The sequence below is a fragment of the Syngnathus leptorhynchus genome, chromosome 18 (assembly GCF_054491065.1).
Source record: "Syngnathus leptorhynchus isolate UIUO chromosome 18, UIUO_Slep, whole genome shotgun sequence".
Classification (NCBI taxonomy): Eukaryota; Metazoa; Chordata; class Actinopteri; order Syngnathiformes; family Syngnathidae; genus Syngnathus; species Syngnathus leptorhynchus.
In genome coordinates this window covers 4,376,487-4,395,240 of record NC_141212.1, presented here as the reverse complement: position 1 = coordinate 4,395,240, position 18,754 = coordinate 4,376,487, and the positions used below count along the sequence as shown (strand labels likewise).

General features: G+C 38.8%; 3 protein-coding genes across 6 annotated transcripts; 2 read left to right on the top strand and 1 right to left on the bottom strand.

The window, feature by feature from the left end:
• Window positions 1-25: 25 nt before the first annotated feature.
• On the bottom strand, window positions 26-3,334 carry ube2j1 (ubiquitin-conjugating enzyme E2, J1). Of its 3 annotated transcripts, none has more exons than XM_085937836.1 (8): window positions 2,439-3,334; window positions 1,856-1,929; window positions 1,601-1,759; window positions 1,368-1,452; window positions 1,069-1,174; window positions 815-944; window positions 597-725; window positions 26-531 (listed from the first exon to the last, which is right to left on the bottom strand). In XM_085937836.1, the coding sequence occupies exons 1-8, from the start codon at window positions 2,467-2,469 to the stop codon at window positions 259-261; spliced, it is 987 nt and encodes a 328-aa protein (XP_085793962.1). In that variant the 5' UTR covers window positions 2,470-3,334; the 3' UTR covers window positions 26-258. The 3 variants fall into 3 exon arrangements, with proteins under 3 accessions (XP_085793962.1, XP_085793963.1, XP_085793964.1); XM_085937837.1 differs by having other exon boundaries at window positions 1,628-1,759; window positions 2,439-3,331; XM_085937838.1 differs by lacking the exon at window positions 2,439-3,334 and having other exon boundaries at window positions 1,601-1,716; window positions 1,856-1,919.
• A 120-nt stretch (window positions 3,335-3,454) lies between these two features.
• Window positions 3,455-6,338, top strand: rad51 (RAD51 recombinase). Its single transcript, XM_085937835.1, has 10 exons — window positions 3,455-3,633; window positions 3,779-3,864; window positions 4,125-4,262; window positions 4,503-4,620; window positions 4,686-4,777; window positions 4,861-4,955; window positions 5,021-5,134; window positions 5,202-5,331; window positions 5,443-5,564; window positions 5,635-6,338. The coding sequence occupies exons 2-10, from the start codon at window positions 3,781-3,783 to the stop codon at window positions 5,756-5,758; spliced, it is 1,017 nt and encodes a 338-aa protein (XP_085793961.1). The 5' UTR covers window positions 3,455-3,633; window positions 3,779-3,780; the 3' UTR covers window positions 5,759-6,338.
• Window positions 6,339-6,602: 264 nt separating this feature from the next.
• On the top strand, window positions 6,603-16,452 carry arhgap23b (Rho GTPase activating protein 23b). 2 transcript variants are annotated; one of them, XM_085937530.1, is made up of 25 exons: window positions 6,603-6,684; window positions 6,987-7,129; window positions 7,336-7,424; window positions 10,215-10,409; window positions 10,532-10,562; window positions 10,745-10,837; window positions 11,078-11,156; window positions 11,224-11,284; window positions 11,389-12,646; window positions 12,888-12,996; window positions 13,163-13,202; window positions 13,280-13,417; window positions 13,499-13,807; window positions 13,884-13,945; window positions 14,192-14,298; window positions 14,373-14,482; window positions 14,553-14,705; window positions 14,814-14,892; window positions 14,967-15,040; window positions 15,120-15,209; window positions 15,320-15,445; window positions 15,513-15,645; window positions 15,987-16,011; window positions 16,199-16,230; window positions 16,306-16,452. In XM_085937530.1, the coding sequence occupies exons 3-24, from the start codon at window positions 7,416-7,418 to the stop codon at window positions 16,221-16,223; spliced, it is 3,306 nt and encodes a 1,101-aa protein (XP_085793656.1). In that variant the 5' UTR covers window positions 6,603-6,684; window positions 6,987-7,129; window positions 7,336-7,415; the 3' UTR covers window positions 16,224-16,230; window positions 16,306-16,452. The 2 variants fall into 2 exon arrangements, with proteins under 2 accessions (XP_085793656.1, XP_085793657.1); XM_085937531.1 differs by lacking the exon at window positions 15,987-16,011.
• The last annotated feature ends 2,302 nt before the right edge of the window (window positions 16,453-18,754 follow it).

Genomic DNA, 18,754 nt, shown 5'->3' with positions numbered 1-18,754 from the left:
AATGAAAAAGGCTTGTGAATGGGCTTTGATGGCTAAAATCATTTATTTACAGATACACAATTATGGAACGTGCTGTGAGCAACACCGGCTCGATTTGAAACAACTTTTAATGCGAAAGCTGCGATTTCAAATCCAAAGCAATGCAATCATCTCTCATTCATCATTTGTTAAAAAGACCAACATGGTAGTATATTCTAGCCGTAGTATGAAGGGGCTATAATAGGACTGATAATAATATGAAGTGATAATATTTAATAGCTAGGAAAAGTCATAATCAAACTTGTAGTCATGGGCCAGGTAAATCCTACGGAAAATAAGTGCAGCCAGAACCAGAGAGAGCACCACGATAAGCATAGCAGTCCCTGCGTGGCTCTCATCTTGTGCCTCGTGGACCCCTCCAATTAAAGGTGGTCTGTTTGGGGCTTCTCTGTTGTCTCTTTGCCGGATACGACGTTGCCTCGGACTGTGAGGATGATCAGTGTCCAAAGGAGTTTGCGGTCTTTCCACTCTCGCAGCTGCTGACACTTCTGCCTGTAGAGGAGGATAAATAAATTGATAGTGTATTTCGTATTGCTCGGAGATAAACACGATCATACCTGCTCAGTCACGGGCGGATCGACAACTGCGTCGCCTGAAGAATATGTGGCGGCTTCCTGGGTAAGATTGGAAACCTTGGGGTCAAGGTCACTCTCGTTCCCCGTTTTATTGGATGAACTTGACTCTGCCTGAAGTTAGAATAAACATTTTGGCAATAATTGACTTTAGATCCACATTACAAAATCCAAATTCTAGGCCCATCCAATTTATTTTGTACCTTGTAATTGATTTGTTGAGTGAAATCATTTGCCATGTGGTCCTCTGGGCTGAGGTTGCTGTTTGGGGTCAAAGGGAGGAGTGCTGAGCGCAATGTACAACTACATGTCTCACAGCAAAAATCCTGGGACCTGTAAAAGAAGACATTTAATATAACCAGGGGTTCACATAAATTTTCATTACTTTTGTTCATTTCTTATCAAAGGGAAATTCTGTTAAGCTGTTGGAGATGTCACATTTAAAGGAAAATCGTACTTTTTGGCAAGGACCCTCCGCTCTTCTGGTGTATAATCGAGAGATCCGATTGCACCCTCTCCTTTTGTTGGCATGAATCCAATTATGGCTATTAAAGCAGTCCGTACTGAAATATAAACAGAAAAATTCAAATAAACATAAAAAAATATTAAAAGCAGTAGACTATTTTAAAACAGTAAAATAATATTCTAACTTTAAAGGTCACTGTATAAACGATTCCCTGTTAGCTGCAATGAAGTCTTGCAACTGTCTTGAGAATTGTTTTTATTTTATATAATAATGAAAAGTAAGAAACCTACTGCTCCATGAAGGCTGCCATGTCTCTGGATGGTGACCCGATATACTCAGACAGATCTTCTTCCCAATTTCAAATCTTCCATTAGCCTGGGTTTGTGCAGTAGAAGACGGGAATCCGAAGAAGGTGGGAACAATAAGACAAATAGTTACTTGACATGACCTGAACTTTGTTGTTTCTCTTTAAAGCATGACAGTCAAATAGTGAAACACTCTGGATTTTACTGCTGCTACGTACATGATATGAATCTGAAGTGTGTCTTACTGTGAGAAGAATAATGCTGGGAGGCTTCATTGGATACTCCGGGGGAAGCACAATCCTGCCGTGGTAGATGCCACCATCAAAATCTGAATCTGGGGGTCCACGTACGGAGAAGTGCCATTCAAATAGGTTATCCTAAAATGTCATGTTAAAGTAGATTATGTTGAGCACATGCTTACTTTAAATCTGAAAAAAAAGGGTCCCACTACATCTTTCCTGTGGTAAACTTACTTCCAATGGCTGGGCATGGTAGTGCTCTGTGGGCTCTCTCAATTCAGCAGCTTCTTTCATCAACCTCTTCACCGCTAGTCAAATAAATAAAAACATGGATGTCAGTCCAAGTTAAAAAAATTTAAATTGATTGCAAATGTACATGGTCCAGGAGTATGAAATGAGAGCCCAAAAAATGAACTTGTTCAAAAACTCTTATATTTGTAACTATTTATCATTTCTGTCAGCCAACCGAAAGTTGTGCATGAGACGTTTTGTTTCACGTATTTATTGAAAAAATTGAACAGTTATGCCGTTTAACAATTCCCATGTGACGAATCTGCAGACAAGAAAGACAAGATTCCTGAATTGACCTATCTTTGACAGCCACATCCAGATTCGGGAGCGAATTGAGGTTTAGTGAATCTTATTCTCAAATATGATAACATGTGGCCGTAGGAATTCCATTTTCAAAACATTTCAAACCATTAGATACACTCGCTGATGTCGACTATTTGGGGGGAAGAATGGACGTAACAACACGTCATTCCAAATTCTACTGAGGTTTAAATAGTGTAGCACACTGGGTGGAAATGCAACTTACCTGGACTCTTGAGGTTATATTTACTCTCCATAATCTTTGATCACCTGCAAGAAGATATACCGTCGCTGTTAAACCGTAAAATCGCTGTTTAAATCAATCAAATTCGTATGGGTTAGCTAAATTGAGCTATTTAGTCAGCATTAGTGAGCCTCACGATCGATCATTTGTCACGCACTCGGGCATAAAACGTACTACGTCTAATTTCAGACGTCACAAAATAAGATATGATATCCGTTTTAAACCAAGTTTTAAAACGTCCGTAGCCGTTCGCGTGACATCAAACATTAAACTCGAAAGCAGAGGGAGCCCACTGAACTAAAACATTTTAGTACATAGACTTGTGTACTAGATCCTCCCTTGAAAAGATTGGCATGATAAAAAATACATGATTACGTCAGCCATATTGGATGTGGAGGAATGACTCAAAACAAATGAACTGAATTTTATAAAGCGACAACCTATAGAGTGCTCGAAACTAATAATGCATGGAGGAACGTGGGTGAATCATCACCAGACATATTTTTTATGCTATAATGGGGAAAAAAATGAAACGGAATAAACGAAACGAAAAAACGAGTAATAAAGGTAAAGCCAGAAGAAAGATCACATTCCCTCCTTGTAACTATTGCACTAGTCAGTGACTGCTGCAAGGTCGCTATTGTTTTTGTAAAAATTATAATTAAGGCCCAACCAGCGAACGCTTCGAGGACCCTGTTATTGTTCTTCTCCATAAAGACGAGCATTTTTGAGGAAATAAACTTATTAGGGCCCGAGCAGTGATTTCTGTGGGGACCCTTTTTAAAAAAAAAAAAATATTATAATAATACTAATTATTATTAATATTTTGTGATTGCACAAAAAAACGAAGCAGATCATTTTACACTAGCCATCACGATCGTTTGTTTGTATCGAGATAAAGATCCGGAAGTGCGATAAGGCATTTCCGCATTCCAGCACTATATGTCGCAAAGTGACGTAAAATTTAAAGTAGTGCGAGAGTTCGTGCTCGATAAACGTGATGTCTTCGTCCAATCAAAATCCAAATGCTAAAAATTGACGTCATCAGTACACGTTCGAGCGGGAACTCGATTTATATACTAAAGACAAAATCGAATTTAACCGGGATTTTATACAACTTTGGCCTTAACAAATTCTGCCTTCAATTGTGCACCACAATCTGAAACCTTGCGTTAAGGTAAATCAATTTGTTTGTCTTGTGAAGTGGCCTGTTTACGTTTCTTAATGTACGTGTTGCATCCATCTTTTGTCGAATCTCGATTTTGAGTTGCAGTAAAACCGCTGTTTTCCGTGATTCATTAAGTTCTCGTTTTTCAATCTAGATATGGCGATGAGATGTGAGGGTGCAGTTGAAAATGAATTTGAAGAAGAAGAAAACTGTGGGCCACAGCCTCTAAGCAGACTAGAGGTATGTAATCTTTTTTATAATTCGTTTTTTTTATTGATTTTCCATTGATATAACAAATAATAATATGTATGTTTATGCCAATGCACTTTCCTCTTGACATATTTCTACTTGGTTAGTATTCATGTGGCAGTTTTCCACCTTGCATGCACACACATTTCTTTCTCCCCCTTGGAATTTTTAGGTTTGTGCATCTTATGGCAATCTGTTTTGTAAAGTCTGATTTCATCCCTACTTTTTGTGTCGTTCAAATTTCTCTGCAGCGATTTGGAATAGGTGCCAGTGACATCAAGAAACTGGAGGAAGCAGGTTTCCACACCATTGAGGCTGTGGCCTATGCTCCAAAGAAGGAGCTGCTTAACATTAAAGGAATAAGCGAAGCCAAAGCTGATAAAATCAGAGTAAGTGGAATTTCTTTTCAGTCACAACAAGCTTTGGGGTTCTGTAATGAACAACGAAAAATGAAACACAAAATTTGATGCCCCACCCTTTACAATGATTTCAATTAGACTAGTAAACAATCATAGATTTATGTTACAGTTTTTATAAAATGGCACTTTTTGTTCCAATTCGGATTGATTTTATGCAGCTATTAATCACATTCTGAGTCATCCTGCTAACTCAACTGATTTGCTCTGCAGACTGAATCAGCAAAGCTGGTACCTATGGGCTTCACCACAGCCACCGAGTTCCACCAGAGAAGAGCAGAAATCATCCAAATCTCTACAGGGTCGAAGGAATTGGACAAGCTCCTACATGGTGTGTAAATATTTGGACACTTGAAAAAGAAGTAAAAAGCAAACACTTTTTTCTTTCTCTTAAAGGTGGTATCGAGACTGGTTCCATTACAGAGATGTTTGGGGAGTTTCGAACAGGGAAGACCCAACTGTGCCATACACTCGCTGTCACATGTCAGGTACCATCTTATTTGTTTGAATGTCAAATGACACAATTTTCTGTGCTGAACATCTATGGTCATTTTTTTTCTCCATCCCACAGTTGCCTATGGATCAAGGGGGTGGAGAAGGTAAAGCCATGTACATTGACACAGAGGGAACCTTCAGACCAGAGAGACTCCTGGCTGTAGCTGAAAGGTGTGTGGGGAGATGTTATCATTAAAAATGAAGGATTTGTCCAGTAACTGTTTTGGGTCAACTAGGTATGGGCTGGTGGGCAGTGATGTTCTGGACAACGTGGCTTACGCTCGAGCTTTCAACACGGATCATCAGACGCAATTACTGTATCAAGCCTCTGCCATGATGGCTGAGTCCAGGTCGGTTTGAGAATTCATAGACTAAAATGAAAATGTCCTGAACTTTGCATTTATCTGGTCTTGACAGATATGCGCTACTAATAGTCGACAGTGCCACGGCTCTGTATAGAACGGACTACTCAGGCCGAGGTGAGCTGTCAGCCAGACAAGGACACTTGGGACGCTTTCTTCGTATGCTCCTCAGGCTGGCTGACGAGGTATGTGAGTTGGTGCTGATAGCCTGTGGTTATGGTGCCATATTTATGATCTGTAAATTGTATGCATTTATGAATCTTTTTTTTTTTTTTTTTTACTTGTCCCCACAACAGTTTGGTGTTGCAGTAGTAATTACCAACCAAGTGGTTGCACAGGTAGATGGCGCTGCCATGTTCTCTGCTGATCCAAAGAAGCCAATTGGGGGCAACATTCTGGCGCATGCATCCACTACACGGTAACTGAATTGATTAAAAAAAAAAAAAGGCCCTGTATACACCCTGTTACATTATTTGTTTCCCTTACAGATTGTATCTGAGAAAAGGCAGAGGAGAAACAAGAATATGCAAAATCTACGATTCACCTTGCCTACCTGAGGCGGAAGCCATGTTTGCCATTAATGCTGATGGAGTGGGGGATGCTAAAGACTGAAGATGTTGTGCATCAAACATGATAAAAGTGTCTAAACAATCTCATGAAACTCCTAAAAAACATCTGTGATGTGGTAAGAACTATTTCTGGCAGGAAAAGTAAAATCTGTTAAGGTCAGACTGAGTCAACGTGGAGGTTGAAGCTACTGCGTGTGTGTGCTCGCGCGCGTCTGTGTATACATGTGTGCATGAATAATTTAAGTTGCAGGATATGATAAAATAAACAATTTGAACATAGCTTAAAGCTGAGGAAACATTTTTGTAACCAAGATTCTAAAATGTAATCTTGTTTTGTCCGTTTGTATAGGAGTGCTTCATACATTTATTCCCATCCTTGAATTATTTCAAATCTTTACAAAATGGCAGAAAAAACACACATTGTTTTTTTATCATCGGATGACGCGTTGAAGTCATGCTCCTGAATGATGCATCTTTGAGACAAGCAGGAAGCGTTAGATTGTAAACAAGTGTACTGAAATATTATACAATATTATTTAAGCAAAGGTTTGTTGACTTTTTCTTTTTTTTTTTTAATTCTCTTTTTTTTTGTGCTTTACATGTCCATCAATCTGCTTTACAAAATAAACATTGATTTGTTGACATTTTCATCCACTGTTGTTAAAATTAGTACAATATATTTGTTGTACGCTAGATGGCGGTATTGCTCTTCCAATCCCTCTTCCTGCACGACCAACGCTGCTCTAACTTGACCTCGAAATCTTAAGGTAACATGCAAGCTTAACAAAACATTTCCTGCTTCAAATACAACAGCATATTCAGTCATTAAAAAGCAACAACAAATTATGTGTGCACTATGTTATATTTTTGATCATGTAGGTCATCAACCAGCCTGAAAAAAACTATTCTGGTGGCATTTACATATAGAAGAGATGATGGGCCTACTATATGGTCAGCGTGCCATTTCTGGTGGGTGGGAGTTTCCAACTATACAGCTAGGGGAAGCAGCACAGGATGTCCTTTTCCACATTCCTTCAGGATAGAATAGCTCGGTGTGCGTGGTGAACTTTATTCTATTTTTTGTTACAGTTCAATATCTTAATCAGTCATATTAATGCTGCTGTTTACATATATATTTACTTTGTTGACATATAAATCTCTCAGAGTGTGACAGCTGGGAATCCCACTTTACTATCATGTCACATGGTACATGCACACGATCCCCCTGATCCTTCCCCTCATCCCATTCTCTCACTAATGCTTGTGTACAGGACGGGAGAGAGGAAAAAAAAGCTTGAGGGATTTAGATGAGGAGAGGCAGCACGGACAAAGCTTGAAGCAAAGGAATAGCCGTGTGAGGAGGCCACATTTCAACCAGCAAGAATCTGAAGAAGGAAAGACGGAAGCATGGAAGGTATATAGAAATAAAAATGCTATATTTGACAAAATAATTGAATAGTTGTTTTATTTTATGAGAGAATAATAATGATGAGACCAAAATAGCATGTTAGCATGTTAGGCAAGGAAGAGAAGGAAACTCATGTGAGTTGATATGTACAGTCTTCGGTGGTCTGACCCGAATGTGTGTGTGTTTGTGTGTTTGTTTATGCATGTGTGAAGACCTCTCGCTGATAAATTCACATCTTCGACTTTCACAAGATGGCTCCAACGAAAAGTCATACTGAGTAGTTCTGAACACCATGGATCAGGTGAGCCAAATTATACACATATGTATACTGTACACACACTCACAACACACATTACATTCAAAAGTTTGTGCATGGTGGACTTGTCAGTTTGATGACATTTGATCGCTTCTTGCAACTTTAAATCATTTTTCAGTTTTTTTGTGTGTAGAATTCTAAGGCAAGATTTCAATCAAATCTATTTTAGAACACCAAACCAATATGTAGAAAACATTGGTAGGGTAAATAGGCTAGTATTTTCTCATGTTATATGATACTGTACAAATGTAAAGCATTTTTGAAACTTGTGAGTTTCAAATGCAACCATTTTCACTTTTAGATGTGCTTCGACTATTTTGTTGTCAAATAAATGTAAAAATTATGACAATCAAAAAAATCCTGACATATTATGGCAACAATCACATTATGCTGCATCCATGAATGTAACTTTTTTGTACCATTGTCCAAATGGGCTCACAATTTGCTTTAAGACCAAGCTCATCTGTGCTGAGAGTGCTATGGATGCACATGTACTTGTACAAATGTGAATTTATTTTCTCCGCTCCAGTTCACTCAACTACATCCGTGCTTAAAATAGAATTATGAAAGCTTGCCGTGTATTAGTGTGTGCGTTCATTAGTGTGTGCTTGTTTGATCGTGACCTGATAAAAATGTTTCATCATCTTCCTGAGGGCTCTCAAAGGTCAACAGTACATCACCAGTTTCACTTGATGTCCCAATTGGCTCTTTTTGCATTATAATTATAGAGACCCTAGTTGGGCTGAAATTGAAGTTGATCACATACATTTGCAGGAATAAATATCCCTTGATCCATTTTTTTATATGCTCATTTTATTGTATGTATTAAAATAAACGTATTGGTCAAGCCAGCGTCAGACTACTAAGAACTGTTCAAATATTTTAAAAAGATGATTTTTAAAGGTGGAGACAATTTGTAATTTTAGTAATAACACATGAATTTGATGCACAATTTGTCTTTGCGGGCCATATAAAATGATGTGGTGGGCCGTATCTGGCCCCGAGCATTGAGTTTGACAACAGTGATGTAGACAAAAGGCTGTTTTGAAAATGTTAATCCTTTATCTGACCTGCTTTCTATTGCTGCCACGGGCATGGCAGATTACACAAGCAGTAGTGTAACATAAAGCATAAAACAACTACATCGTTACATAATAGTTAACTACTGCTGCTTTGCGTGTTCATTCATTTTCAATCCTTTTTTTTTTTCTATTCACAGCGCCTAGTATAAAAAAACCTCTAGGTCAAAAGGAATGTGGGGCATAAGTGAGTCACACATCACATAATGTTAATTTTGCTTTGACTTGATTCTCTTATGATTATGAGTCTGCATAGTGATAAAAATATACAAAATATTCCAGATAGTCAATGCATCAACGGCAAATGAGATAAGATGGGGAAAGTTTTGCAATCTGTGCTAAGGAGAAATACACAACATGAAAAGTCAGTCATGTGACTCAACAACCAAACTCAAAAGAGCCAAAAAAAGAACTGGGATGTCAGTAAGTTGAGATAGAAAGAGAGAGATAACCTCTCTCGCTCTTTTTCTCGTGTTTTCTATGAGTAGGCTGGGCTACATCGCCGAAGGATGCAAGGAATGTGAAAGAATGTGACAAGAGAGAGAGAGACTTGATTAAGTGGAGTAGGATGCTCTGGATGTTGAAGCAGTTCTTTTTTTTTTTTTTTTCCCCCTTTGCTCGGCTTCAATCCTTTTGTTGTGTCGTCTCAGTCAGATCTATGAATTCAGTTAACCACGGAACTTGATCAAAAATCTAACAACGGACAACTGAGGGTGTGCTTAAAATAACTATTCAATAGTGAATGAAGAGCAGGATTTTTTTTTTATTTTTTTTTATTCAACCCAGAATGCGCTTGTAGTCCGCATGGAGGTGCTATGCATAGAATTTCAGGTGCCGCACCAGCTCCTTCAGGACATACATGGTGTTTCCAGTGTTCAGTGGGGGTGGACTGTAGCGACGCAGAACCTCGCTGTATCTGGTTGGCAGTATTAAGAATTATTTCACCACAGCTAACCTCCATCACATCACTAAGAAAACCGGGATCCATGAGGATAATACAACATAGATGTTTATCTTGGGTAAGGTGGGTTTATTGAAACCTTTTAAAAACTCTTAGCAATTTTTTTCAAGTGCATAATGTTAGATATTAATTGTCTGATTTGTTTTTATTGGTTATGATGGTTTTTCTGGCTTATAAAATTTCTGTATCAAGCTATTTTCAGGTTTATACAGTTAACTATAGACACATTTGTGACCTTTGGCCCAATGGCAATCTAGATTTTTTTTTGGCTGGCTATTTTTTTTAATCCAGAAGATACTTTGTCTCTGTCTGTGTGGCTATGCATCCCTTTAAAACATAGGTGTCAAACTCAAGGCCCAGGGGCCAGATACGGTCCGCCACATCATTTTATGTGGTCCCCAAAGACAAATTGGACATCTGCCTCATGTGTCAATACTTAAATTACAAGTCACTTTAAAAAAAAATACAGATATTGCTAGCAATTTTTGTTACCATTGATGTTTTCAAAATATTTGAACAGTTTTGACTAGTTTTTACTTTTACGGGCTAGAATTGTAGAACATAAAAAGTTACACTTCTTCCTACTCCTTTTGAACACGTATGTCTAAAATACTATCACTGACTGAACTGACTTACTATTGCTCCTGGAACTTTCATTTGCCGATTCATTTTGACTTACGTTCGATTAGGATCATTCACAAAATAACTAATAAGCTATTTATTTTCTCTTGATAGACTAAAGGACTGAAAGACAACATGGTGTCATCCAATGAGAATAGTCGCCAACCACTATCATCTGGTAACATGGCGGCCATGATGTCATCGCGTGGCCTTCAGACCATAAACCTCCATAAGAACTTGCATGGATTTGGTTTCACTCTGCGACATTTCATCGTTTACCCACCCGGGTCCCACCTCCACAACTCGAAGGTAAATAGATGAAAAATTCCAATCAAGCCCAAAAGGTAAAAGATTGATCTCATCAGCCAATTCAATTACAATATTTATTAAATTATTTAAGCCTCCTCTAACCGACTCTGTTCTTTCCAAAGGATGAAGAGAATGGAAATGCAATCAAAAAATGTGAGTGCCATTTTTTTTTTTAACATGAATATACTTTTTTAACATGCTTTTTGTATCATAGAAATGTCTAGTGAGCGACATTTGAATAAAAACTGTTCATCCAATTAATATTTGTTTTCTTTACTTCAGGCTCGCTGACTGTTGACGCATCATAAATGGATGTTCATGTGTGTTTGTCACAGGTCGTCAGCAGTTTCATTTGGAGGCTATGGACACCATTTTTGTGAAGAGCGTTAAAGAAAATAGTCCTGCTCATCGAGCTGGACTATGCACTGGTAATTGACTTGGTTCATAAATAATTAACTAATGTGTCGTTTTAATTACAATATAAACAGGGAGTGGATCGATTTCTATATTGACCCTACTGATGTGTAATTTTTTTTTTCTTTTCAATGTCTTGAACATGCACCTATCTAATTTGTAAAATTCAGAAGAGCGTGCTCACAGAAACATTTTCAAAATCGGGCAGATCCCCAAATATTTAACCTGAACATGCGTGCGTATGTCTATCTCAGGCGACAGGCTAGTCAAAGTGAACGGGGAGAACATTCTTGGAAAAACCTACTCCCAGGTGATTCGACTCATTCAAAACAGGTAAGTGGGACAAACAATGTGGCTTTATTTTCATTATGTCTGAATGATATCAATTCTCTTTCTGCAGTGAAAACAATTTGGAACTTTCTGTTATGCCAAAAGATAAAGATGTCCTGCAGTTGATCAGCGTGAGTATTCCTTTTATTTTTGTCCTTCCTTCACACTGCTCTTAGATGGCTAACGTGTCATCCTGTATCAACGTCCGATAACATTACCTTCACTCTGTCCTTAGGCGTACTCCCAGGAGTCCTGCTTGAGAAGCAATGACACATTTACAATCAAGGAAAATATTCTCCCAGAGCCCCCCCTTCGTTATTGTTCTTCCACCAATCCCATTATTTCACAGCAAAGCCACAAATTGAATAGTGACCTAGACAACTCTCAGTGCAGACCCAGCCCAACGACTTCAACAATGGACAACCACCGTGATATTGCTTCACCAAACAACTGGATAAGAATTCCTGAGGATGTCAGCGATAAATCCGTCACGACAGTGAGGCATCGTGGCCGTTCCTCCTCAGCTATAAGTGCACTTGATTTTCACTTTGCCAACCACAATGCTGCCATTGCCTCAGTAACACCAACCCGTAAAAGCAGCTTGCCAGCCTTCGGTTACCCTCGTCCTGATTCCCTTTGCCACCAAACGTCGGACTGGTACTGCTGCCAAGCTGAGGTTGCGAAGCGTTCGTCCTCTTGCCATAGTAATACGTTTTACTCTGGACCTCCATATGCTGACGTCTCTTTCGAGCCTAACATTTTGCATCATCATCAAACTTCTGCAGCTTTTCATGATTCTTACTTGCTCGGGGAATTAAGTGATGTTTCAAGACCGGTAAGCATGTCAGAGAATTTGCTGGCAGCATATGCAAAGTATGAGTATAACTATGGGCGTTTTTTTGAAACACTAGAAAAAGCCTCTGAAATGATTCCACTCTGCTCAGATAGTTCTTCAAAATTTAGTCAACAAAGAGAACAGAAAACCACAGGAGGAAATGAGCACCAAATCAAAAGTATAGTGTCTTCTACAGTGCCCTCTTGTGGTAGGCAATCAGGTCAGCAGGAAGATGAACCACTAACAAGGCTACGGGCAGATGAGTTGGTGGCTTACAAAAATGGTAGCACAACAATGTCTCATGAAACTCGCCATCTCATCCAACATGAACAGACTTTACAAAAGCCAGGTAACTGTGGCCCGCACCTTCGCAGCAGAATCAGTGAGCCGGAAATGGTGTCCCAATCACAATGGACTACCACTCCACCTACATCAGAGGACTCAACTCCAATGAGATCCAATAGAGATATCATCTCCCAGATCTCTCCAAAACAGACATTGTGTCACAGAACTTTTGCTCATACTTCAAGTCCCCAGTCACCAGAGTCACTGAGTGAAAGCTCTTCGCCTGTCTCTGTTGGTCCTGGTTGCAGTCGCAGCACAAATGGCAGCTTGATGCAGCAGGCATACAACTCCCTGTCTTCTATTCCCTTCATAGGTGAGTGCTACCTTTACTCATTTATTTTTATAATTTTTATTTATTTTTATTTATTTTTATTATTATTTTTTTTCATTTATTGATTCATTTATTTATGTTTCTTAAAGTTAGGGATAGAAATTTGACTATGTTTAACGGGAAAAACTGGGATGTCAGTACAAGTTTTTTACCATAATACATTGCATTAATTGTTGTATCTGTTGTGTCTTATTTTACTTTTATTTTTGTGTTGTATTATCAGGCAGTATCAAAGGACGCCGCTCTTCATATCTGCTGGCCATTTCTACCGAGCGATCAAAGTCTTGTGACGAGGGTCTTAATACCTTCAAAGAAGAGGGCCATGTTTTCGCGTAAGCCTGGACACATTTTTAAAAAAGTTGAAATGTTTTATTACTACACCAATGAGTCAAAATGACCTAATATTTTGTATTGTCTCTAAAATGGGTCAAATTGATATGTAGGAGAATTAAACACACAATTTAACATATATATTTTTTTGTTATGTATGTCTTACAGGAAATTACCCAAAAGAGTTAAGAGTTTTTTCATTGATGGGGTGAGTTTTTTTCGCTGCTGTAGTTTTCATTTCATTTTCTGTGCAAGTCTTTTGAGATCCAGTGTATTGTGCGTTAGTCTCTTGAGAGTTTGAAAGCACAGGAGGAGGCACAATCCAAACGCCACTCCACCTCGGAACTGGGAACCATTACCTTCAGTGACATCTGCAAGGAGGGCTGGCTACACTACAAGCAGATTCTCACAGACAAGGTGAAGGTAAGGGACCAGACCTTCCATTTTATTTATCATCATGTATTTAAGATTAAATGCAGATTTTTTTTTTGTCTCTACCTGTAGAAAGTTGGTAGCAGTATGCGGACTTGGAAACGCTTATTTTGCGTGCTTCGTTCCCATACGCTTTTTCTCTACAAAGACAAAAGGGAGGCTATTCTTAAAGGGTCAGGGCCTAGTTCAGGTCTAGATGATCATCCACCGATCAACATTCGTGGCTGCCTCATCGACATTGCTTATAGCCAAACAAAGCGCAAGCATACTTTGAGACTGATGACGCAGGACTTCTGCGAATATCTGCTCCAAGCTGAAAACAGGGACGACATGTTGGCATGGATTAAGGTTATTAGAGACTACAGCAAAATTGACAATGAGGTAAGATAATTGCAAATATTAATGATCTAACTCAAAGCTGACCTGTTTGATGATGACATTTTGATATTTATTTTAGGAGATTGGTTTCTCAAGACAGGCTCTTATCAACAAGAAGCTGAATGACTACAAAAGACAGAGGTCAGAACACACAAAATGGTGGCGGTGACATTGTAAAGAGCCGCACTAACATTAAATTGATATTAGGTAGGGGCCTGCAAAATATCCTGCAGGCCACAAATGGCACCCGGGCCATAGGTTTGAGACCACAGTTATAAAGGCTCATATAATTGTTGATAAAAACATTTGACTCATGTTGAAACAAAATTAACAATTTTTTCTAACAATGACTACCACATTTTTATTATTTTTTTGTGTCATTTACAGTTTTACAAGTAACAAAGCAGACTCTTCCCTTAAAACTCACCGTATGATGCCTCCCTTCCTCTTGGCTAAGAATGACAACACATCAGTGAATCAATCATCCAAAACTGGTAGGTACAATCATATCTTTGCTTTTTTATGTAATCCATGGATAAATGAAAACCTGTGTGTCTTCTGGACTCAGTTGACAAGACACCATGGGGGATCAATATCATGAAGAAGTCGAAGAAGACAGATAAGCCAAAGGTTTTTGGCGTGCGCCTTGAGAACTGTCAGCCTGCGGTAGACCACAAAGTAAGACTAGTCTTCTGTTTGGATGATTATACTTGAATAATCATTCTTATCATTTTTCCTGTCTTTCCAGTTTGTTCCCCAGGTCGTGGCCATGTGTTGTAGTGTGGTCGAAGCAACAGGTTTAGAGTACACCGGAATCTACCGAGTGCCAGGAAACAATGCTATGGTGTCCAACCTGCAAGAACATCTCAATAAGGGTTTTGATATTAACACTACTGAGGAGGTGTGGCACACATTTTCATCAATTTGATCATTGCAATGTTTGTTTATTGTATTTTTTTTTTAAGTTGGCAGCTGTTAAGTAAAATTTCTCCCTCTTCTGTTTCCACAGAGATGGCAAGATTTGAACGTAATCAGCAGCCTATTGAAAGCATTCTTCCGAAAACTGCCTGAGCCATTGTTTACTGACGGTGGGTAATTCTCAAATTGAACATCTTTCAACATATTCCCAATAAATACATGAATGTTGTTGTTTTTTTTGCAGACAAATACAATTACTTCATTGATGCCAACCGGATTGAAAACACGAGGGAGCGACTGAAGACAATGAAAAAACTGGTATTTGGTTCAAACAAATATATAAAGGTTTGTCAGTGTAAATTGCTATTATTAACGAATATATATTTTTTATTTCCAGATTCATGATCTACCAGATCACTATTACCACACACTCAAGTTTTTGGTGTGTCACCTAAAAAGGGTGGCAGATAACTCTGAAAAGAATAAGGTAGCGCCATATTTCATGTGATGTCATTTGAATATGACATCAGAGAAATTTTTACTTTACATTTTTTTTGAAACATTGATGATCGATACTATTTCATATATTATTTTCAGATGGAGCCAAGAAACCTGGCTCTTGTCTTTGGTCCCACACTGGTCAGGACATCAGAGGACAACATGACAGATATGGTCACCCACATGCCTGACCGCTACAAAATAGTCGAGACGCTAATCGTACATGTAAGAACATCAGAGGTCAAATGAAGTTGAACTGCATTGTAGTGATGTTGTCCTGTTTTTTTTCTAGTGTGACTGGTTTTTCTCTGGCGCCGAGCTTGATAAGCAAGAGAAAGCGTCAGATGAGGAGATGCAGCCCATGCCGAACATCGATCACCTGTTGTGCAACATTGGCAGGCCAGGTATGCCAGGAGAAACATCAGGTGAGGTTATTGTTTAGTCATCAGAAATTTTCCAACATTCTCATTGATTGCATATTATTGCAAATATTTATGCAGATTATTTATTTTGGATCAACGGTTGAGTTTTGGCTTTTTTTTTTAAGTTTATCTTGTTAGAGAACATTACATTCAGACAGGTTTGGTAATTTCAACAAATGTTCAATGTTTTCTATTAATTAATGTTGTGCTGGTCCAGATGGATGAAGTTGTGGATGTGAGTGAATGGCCAAATTGTCCCAAGATAGCTGCAACATTATTGATCTATAGGAAATTATACCGTACTGTCCTTCCAAATATTTCTTGCTTTTTTTTCCCCCCCCTAGCTGAAACAATGGATCAGCTTCTTGGGTAGGACTAGACCTTCCTTTTGTTTGTTTATGTTTGATGTTACACTGTCTTTCATTTTCCCTCTTTTTTTTCATTAGTCTTTTTGGTGTGCCAAATTAAAAGCACTCAGTTGCTCAACTCAATAAGAGGTTGAACTAAAATCATACCAATTCTTGTTTTTGATTATCTCAATATTCCTTCTTGACAGATTTCACCACCAGCGTTTCATTTAAGTCAAAGGTAAGTCAAAATAAATATAATTACATAACAGATTGGAACATTAACATTTCATTGACACTACTAAACTCATTTCAGCTTTGACCTCAGTGAAAAATCTAAACACCGAAGAAATCCTGTCCAGGTCCTTCACCATTGTGACCCGTAAACAATGTCCCAGTGGCTATCTCCCATCAGATGAAGGCTCTATGGATGAAGCAATGAAAAGACCAGCAATCATGGGGAAACCAAGAGACAACATGGACTTGTCCAGGGGGAATTTCTTACTCGTGGTTAGTTGAGCAGTTGTTCCACCGCAGTCAACCATGAATATGTGGGACAAGATGAAAGCTTGGAAGTGCCACAGTGGTTGTTTAACCCAAGTATACTCATATCACTCCCTATCATGCTCCTTAAGCCATGGAGGTATTAATTGGCATCGAGACTTGCTGTCTTTTTACCTCATATTAGCTCAGTGTAAACTCGGTGTTTGACTGTATTTTTTTTGTCATACCTTTTCCATCTCATTTACTGATGGTACACTCACATTGCCAGAAAATGCAACATTCACACACACAATTTTCAATTTTTGGATGATTCTGTTGCTTTTTTTTTTCAATTGATTAATCAGATTTAAAAACATTCTTATGTCTAATGACATGGACAAGATTAGATTGGCCAAATATGCCAAAATGTGGGGGTTTTTTTCTTTCAAATGAGCAAAAGCAGCTGTATCAAGTATGCCAAACTTTTTTTTTTGATGAAGGAATACAAAGTGATTTTTTTTTATGTGCTAAGCATCAAATACGTTGGCATTTACATCAGTGTCAACATATGTTAAAACTACATTATTCCTCTGTATTGTTTCCCATACCTGAGACAAATGGATCTCAATGTGATGTTAGCATGTTATGCTGTATGTGAATGCTCATGTATGCACTGTGTTTTTCTGTTTGGACCAATTTTGTAACAGTTGCACAGCAGTGATGTAAACCATTGTATGTAACCATTGTATGTATGTTATACAGTCTATTAAATTATTTGATTTGATAGAAGATTTTTCTTGATGTTTTTTTTCACCAGATTAACTGCATGTTTGATCTGTTTAATGTTATTGTTTATGTACTGTATAAAAATTATTCACGGATACATTTTGGTAGTTCAGCAAGCCTTCTTGCGATAGGAATGCAGGCCAAGTGACGCCACAGATCCAAGAGCCAATCAGAAAGTGGGGGTGAGGGCGGGTGTGGCACTTTTCACTTTTACGTTAGCTTTTTCCCTAATGAAGTGGCCTGTAATTAGGTACAGCTGAAAATGGCGGTGTACCTAATGGAGTGTCCATAAGTGACGTCACAAAGAAGCCAGCCAACCAGAAAGTGGGGGGTTGTTTGGGTGTGGCACTTTTCACTTTCATTTAAACTTTGACCATGATTTTTCCCTAATGAAGTGGCCTGTCATTAGGTACACCTGAAAATGGCGGTGTACCTAATAATGTGTCCCAATGACGTCACAGATCAACCAGCCAATCAAAAAGTGGGGGGTTGTTTGGGTGTGGCACTTTTCACTTTCATTTAAACTTTGACCATGATTTTTCCCTAATGAAGTGGCCTGTCATTAGGTACACCTGAAAATGGCGGTGTACCTAATAATGTGTCCCAATGACGTCACGGATCAACCAGCCAATCAGAAAGTGGGGGGTTGTTTGGGTGTGGCACTTTTCACTTTCATTTAAACTTTGACCATGATTTTTCCCTAATGAAGTGGCCTGTCATTAGGTACACCTGAAAATGGCGGTGTACCTAATGGAGTGTCCATAAGTGACGTCACAAAGAAGCCAGCCAATCAGAAAGTGGGGGGTTGTTTGGGTGTGGCACTTTTCACTTTCATTTAAACTTTGACCATGATTTTTCCCTAATGAAGTGGCCTGTCATTAGGTACACCTGAAAATGGCGGTGTACCTAATGGAGTGTCCATAAGTGACGTCACAAAGAAGCCAGCCAATCAGAAAGTGGGGGGTTGTTTGGGTGTGGCACTTTTCACTTTCATTTAAACTTTGACCGTGATTTTTCCCTAATGAAGTGGCCTGTCATTAGGTACACCTGAAAATGGCGGTGTACCTAATAATGTGTCCCAATGACGTCACGGATCAACCAGCCAATCAGAAAGTGGGGGGTTGTTTGGGTGTGGCACTTTTCACTTTCATTTAAACTTTGACCATGATTTTTCCCTAATGAAGTGGCCTGTCATTAGGTACACCTGAAAATGGCGGTGTACCTAATAATGTGTCCCAATGACGTCACGGATCAACCATCCAATCAGAAAGTGGGGGGTTGTTTGGGTGTGGCACTTTTCACTTTCATTTAAACTTTGACCATGATTTTTCCCTAATGAAGTGGCCTGTCATTAGGTACACCTGAAAATGGCGGTGTACCTAATGGAGTGTCCATAAGTGACGTCACAAAGAAGCCAGCCAATCAGAAAGTGGGGGGTTGTTTGGGTGTGGCACTTTTCACTTTCATTTAAACTTTGACCATGATTTTTCCCTAAT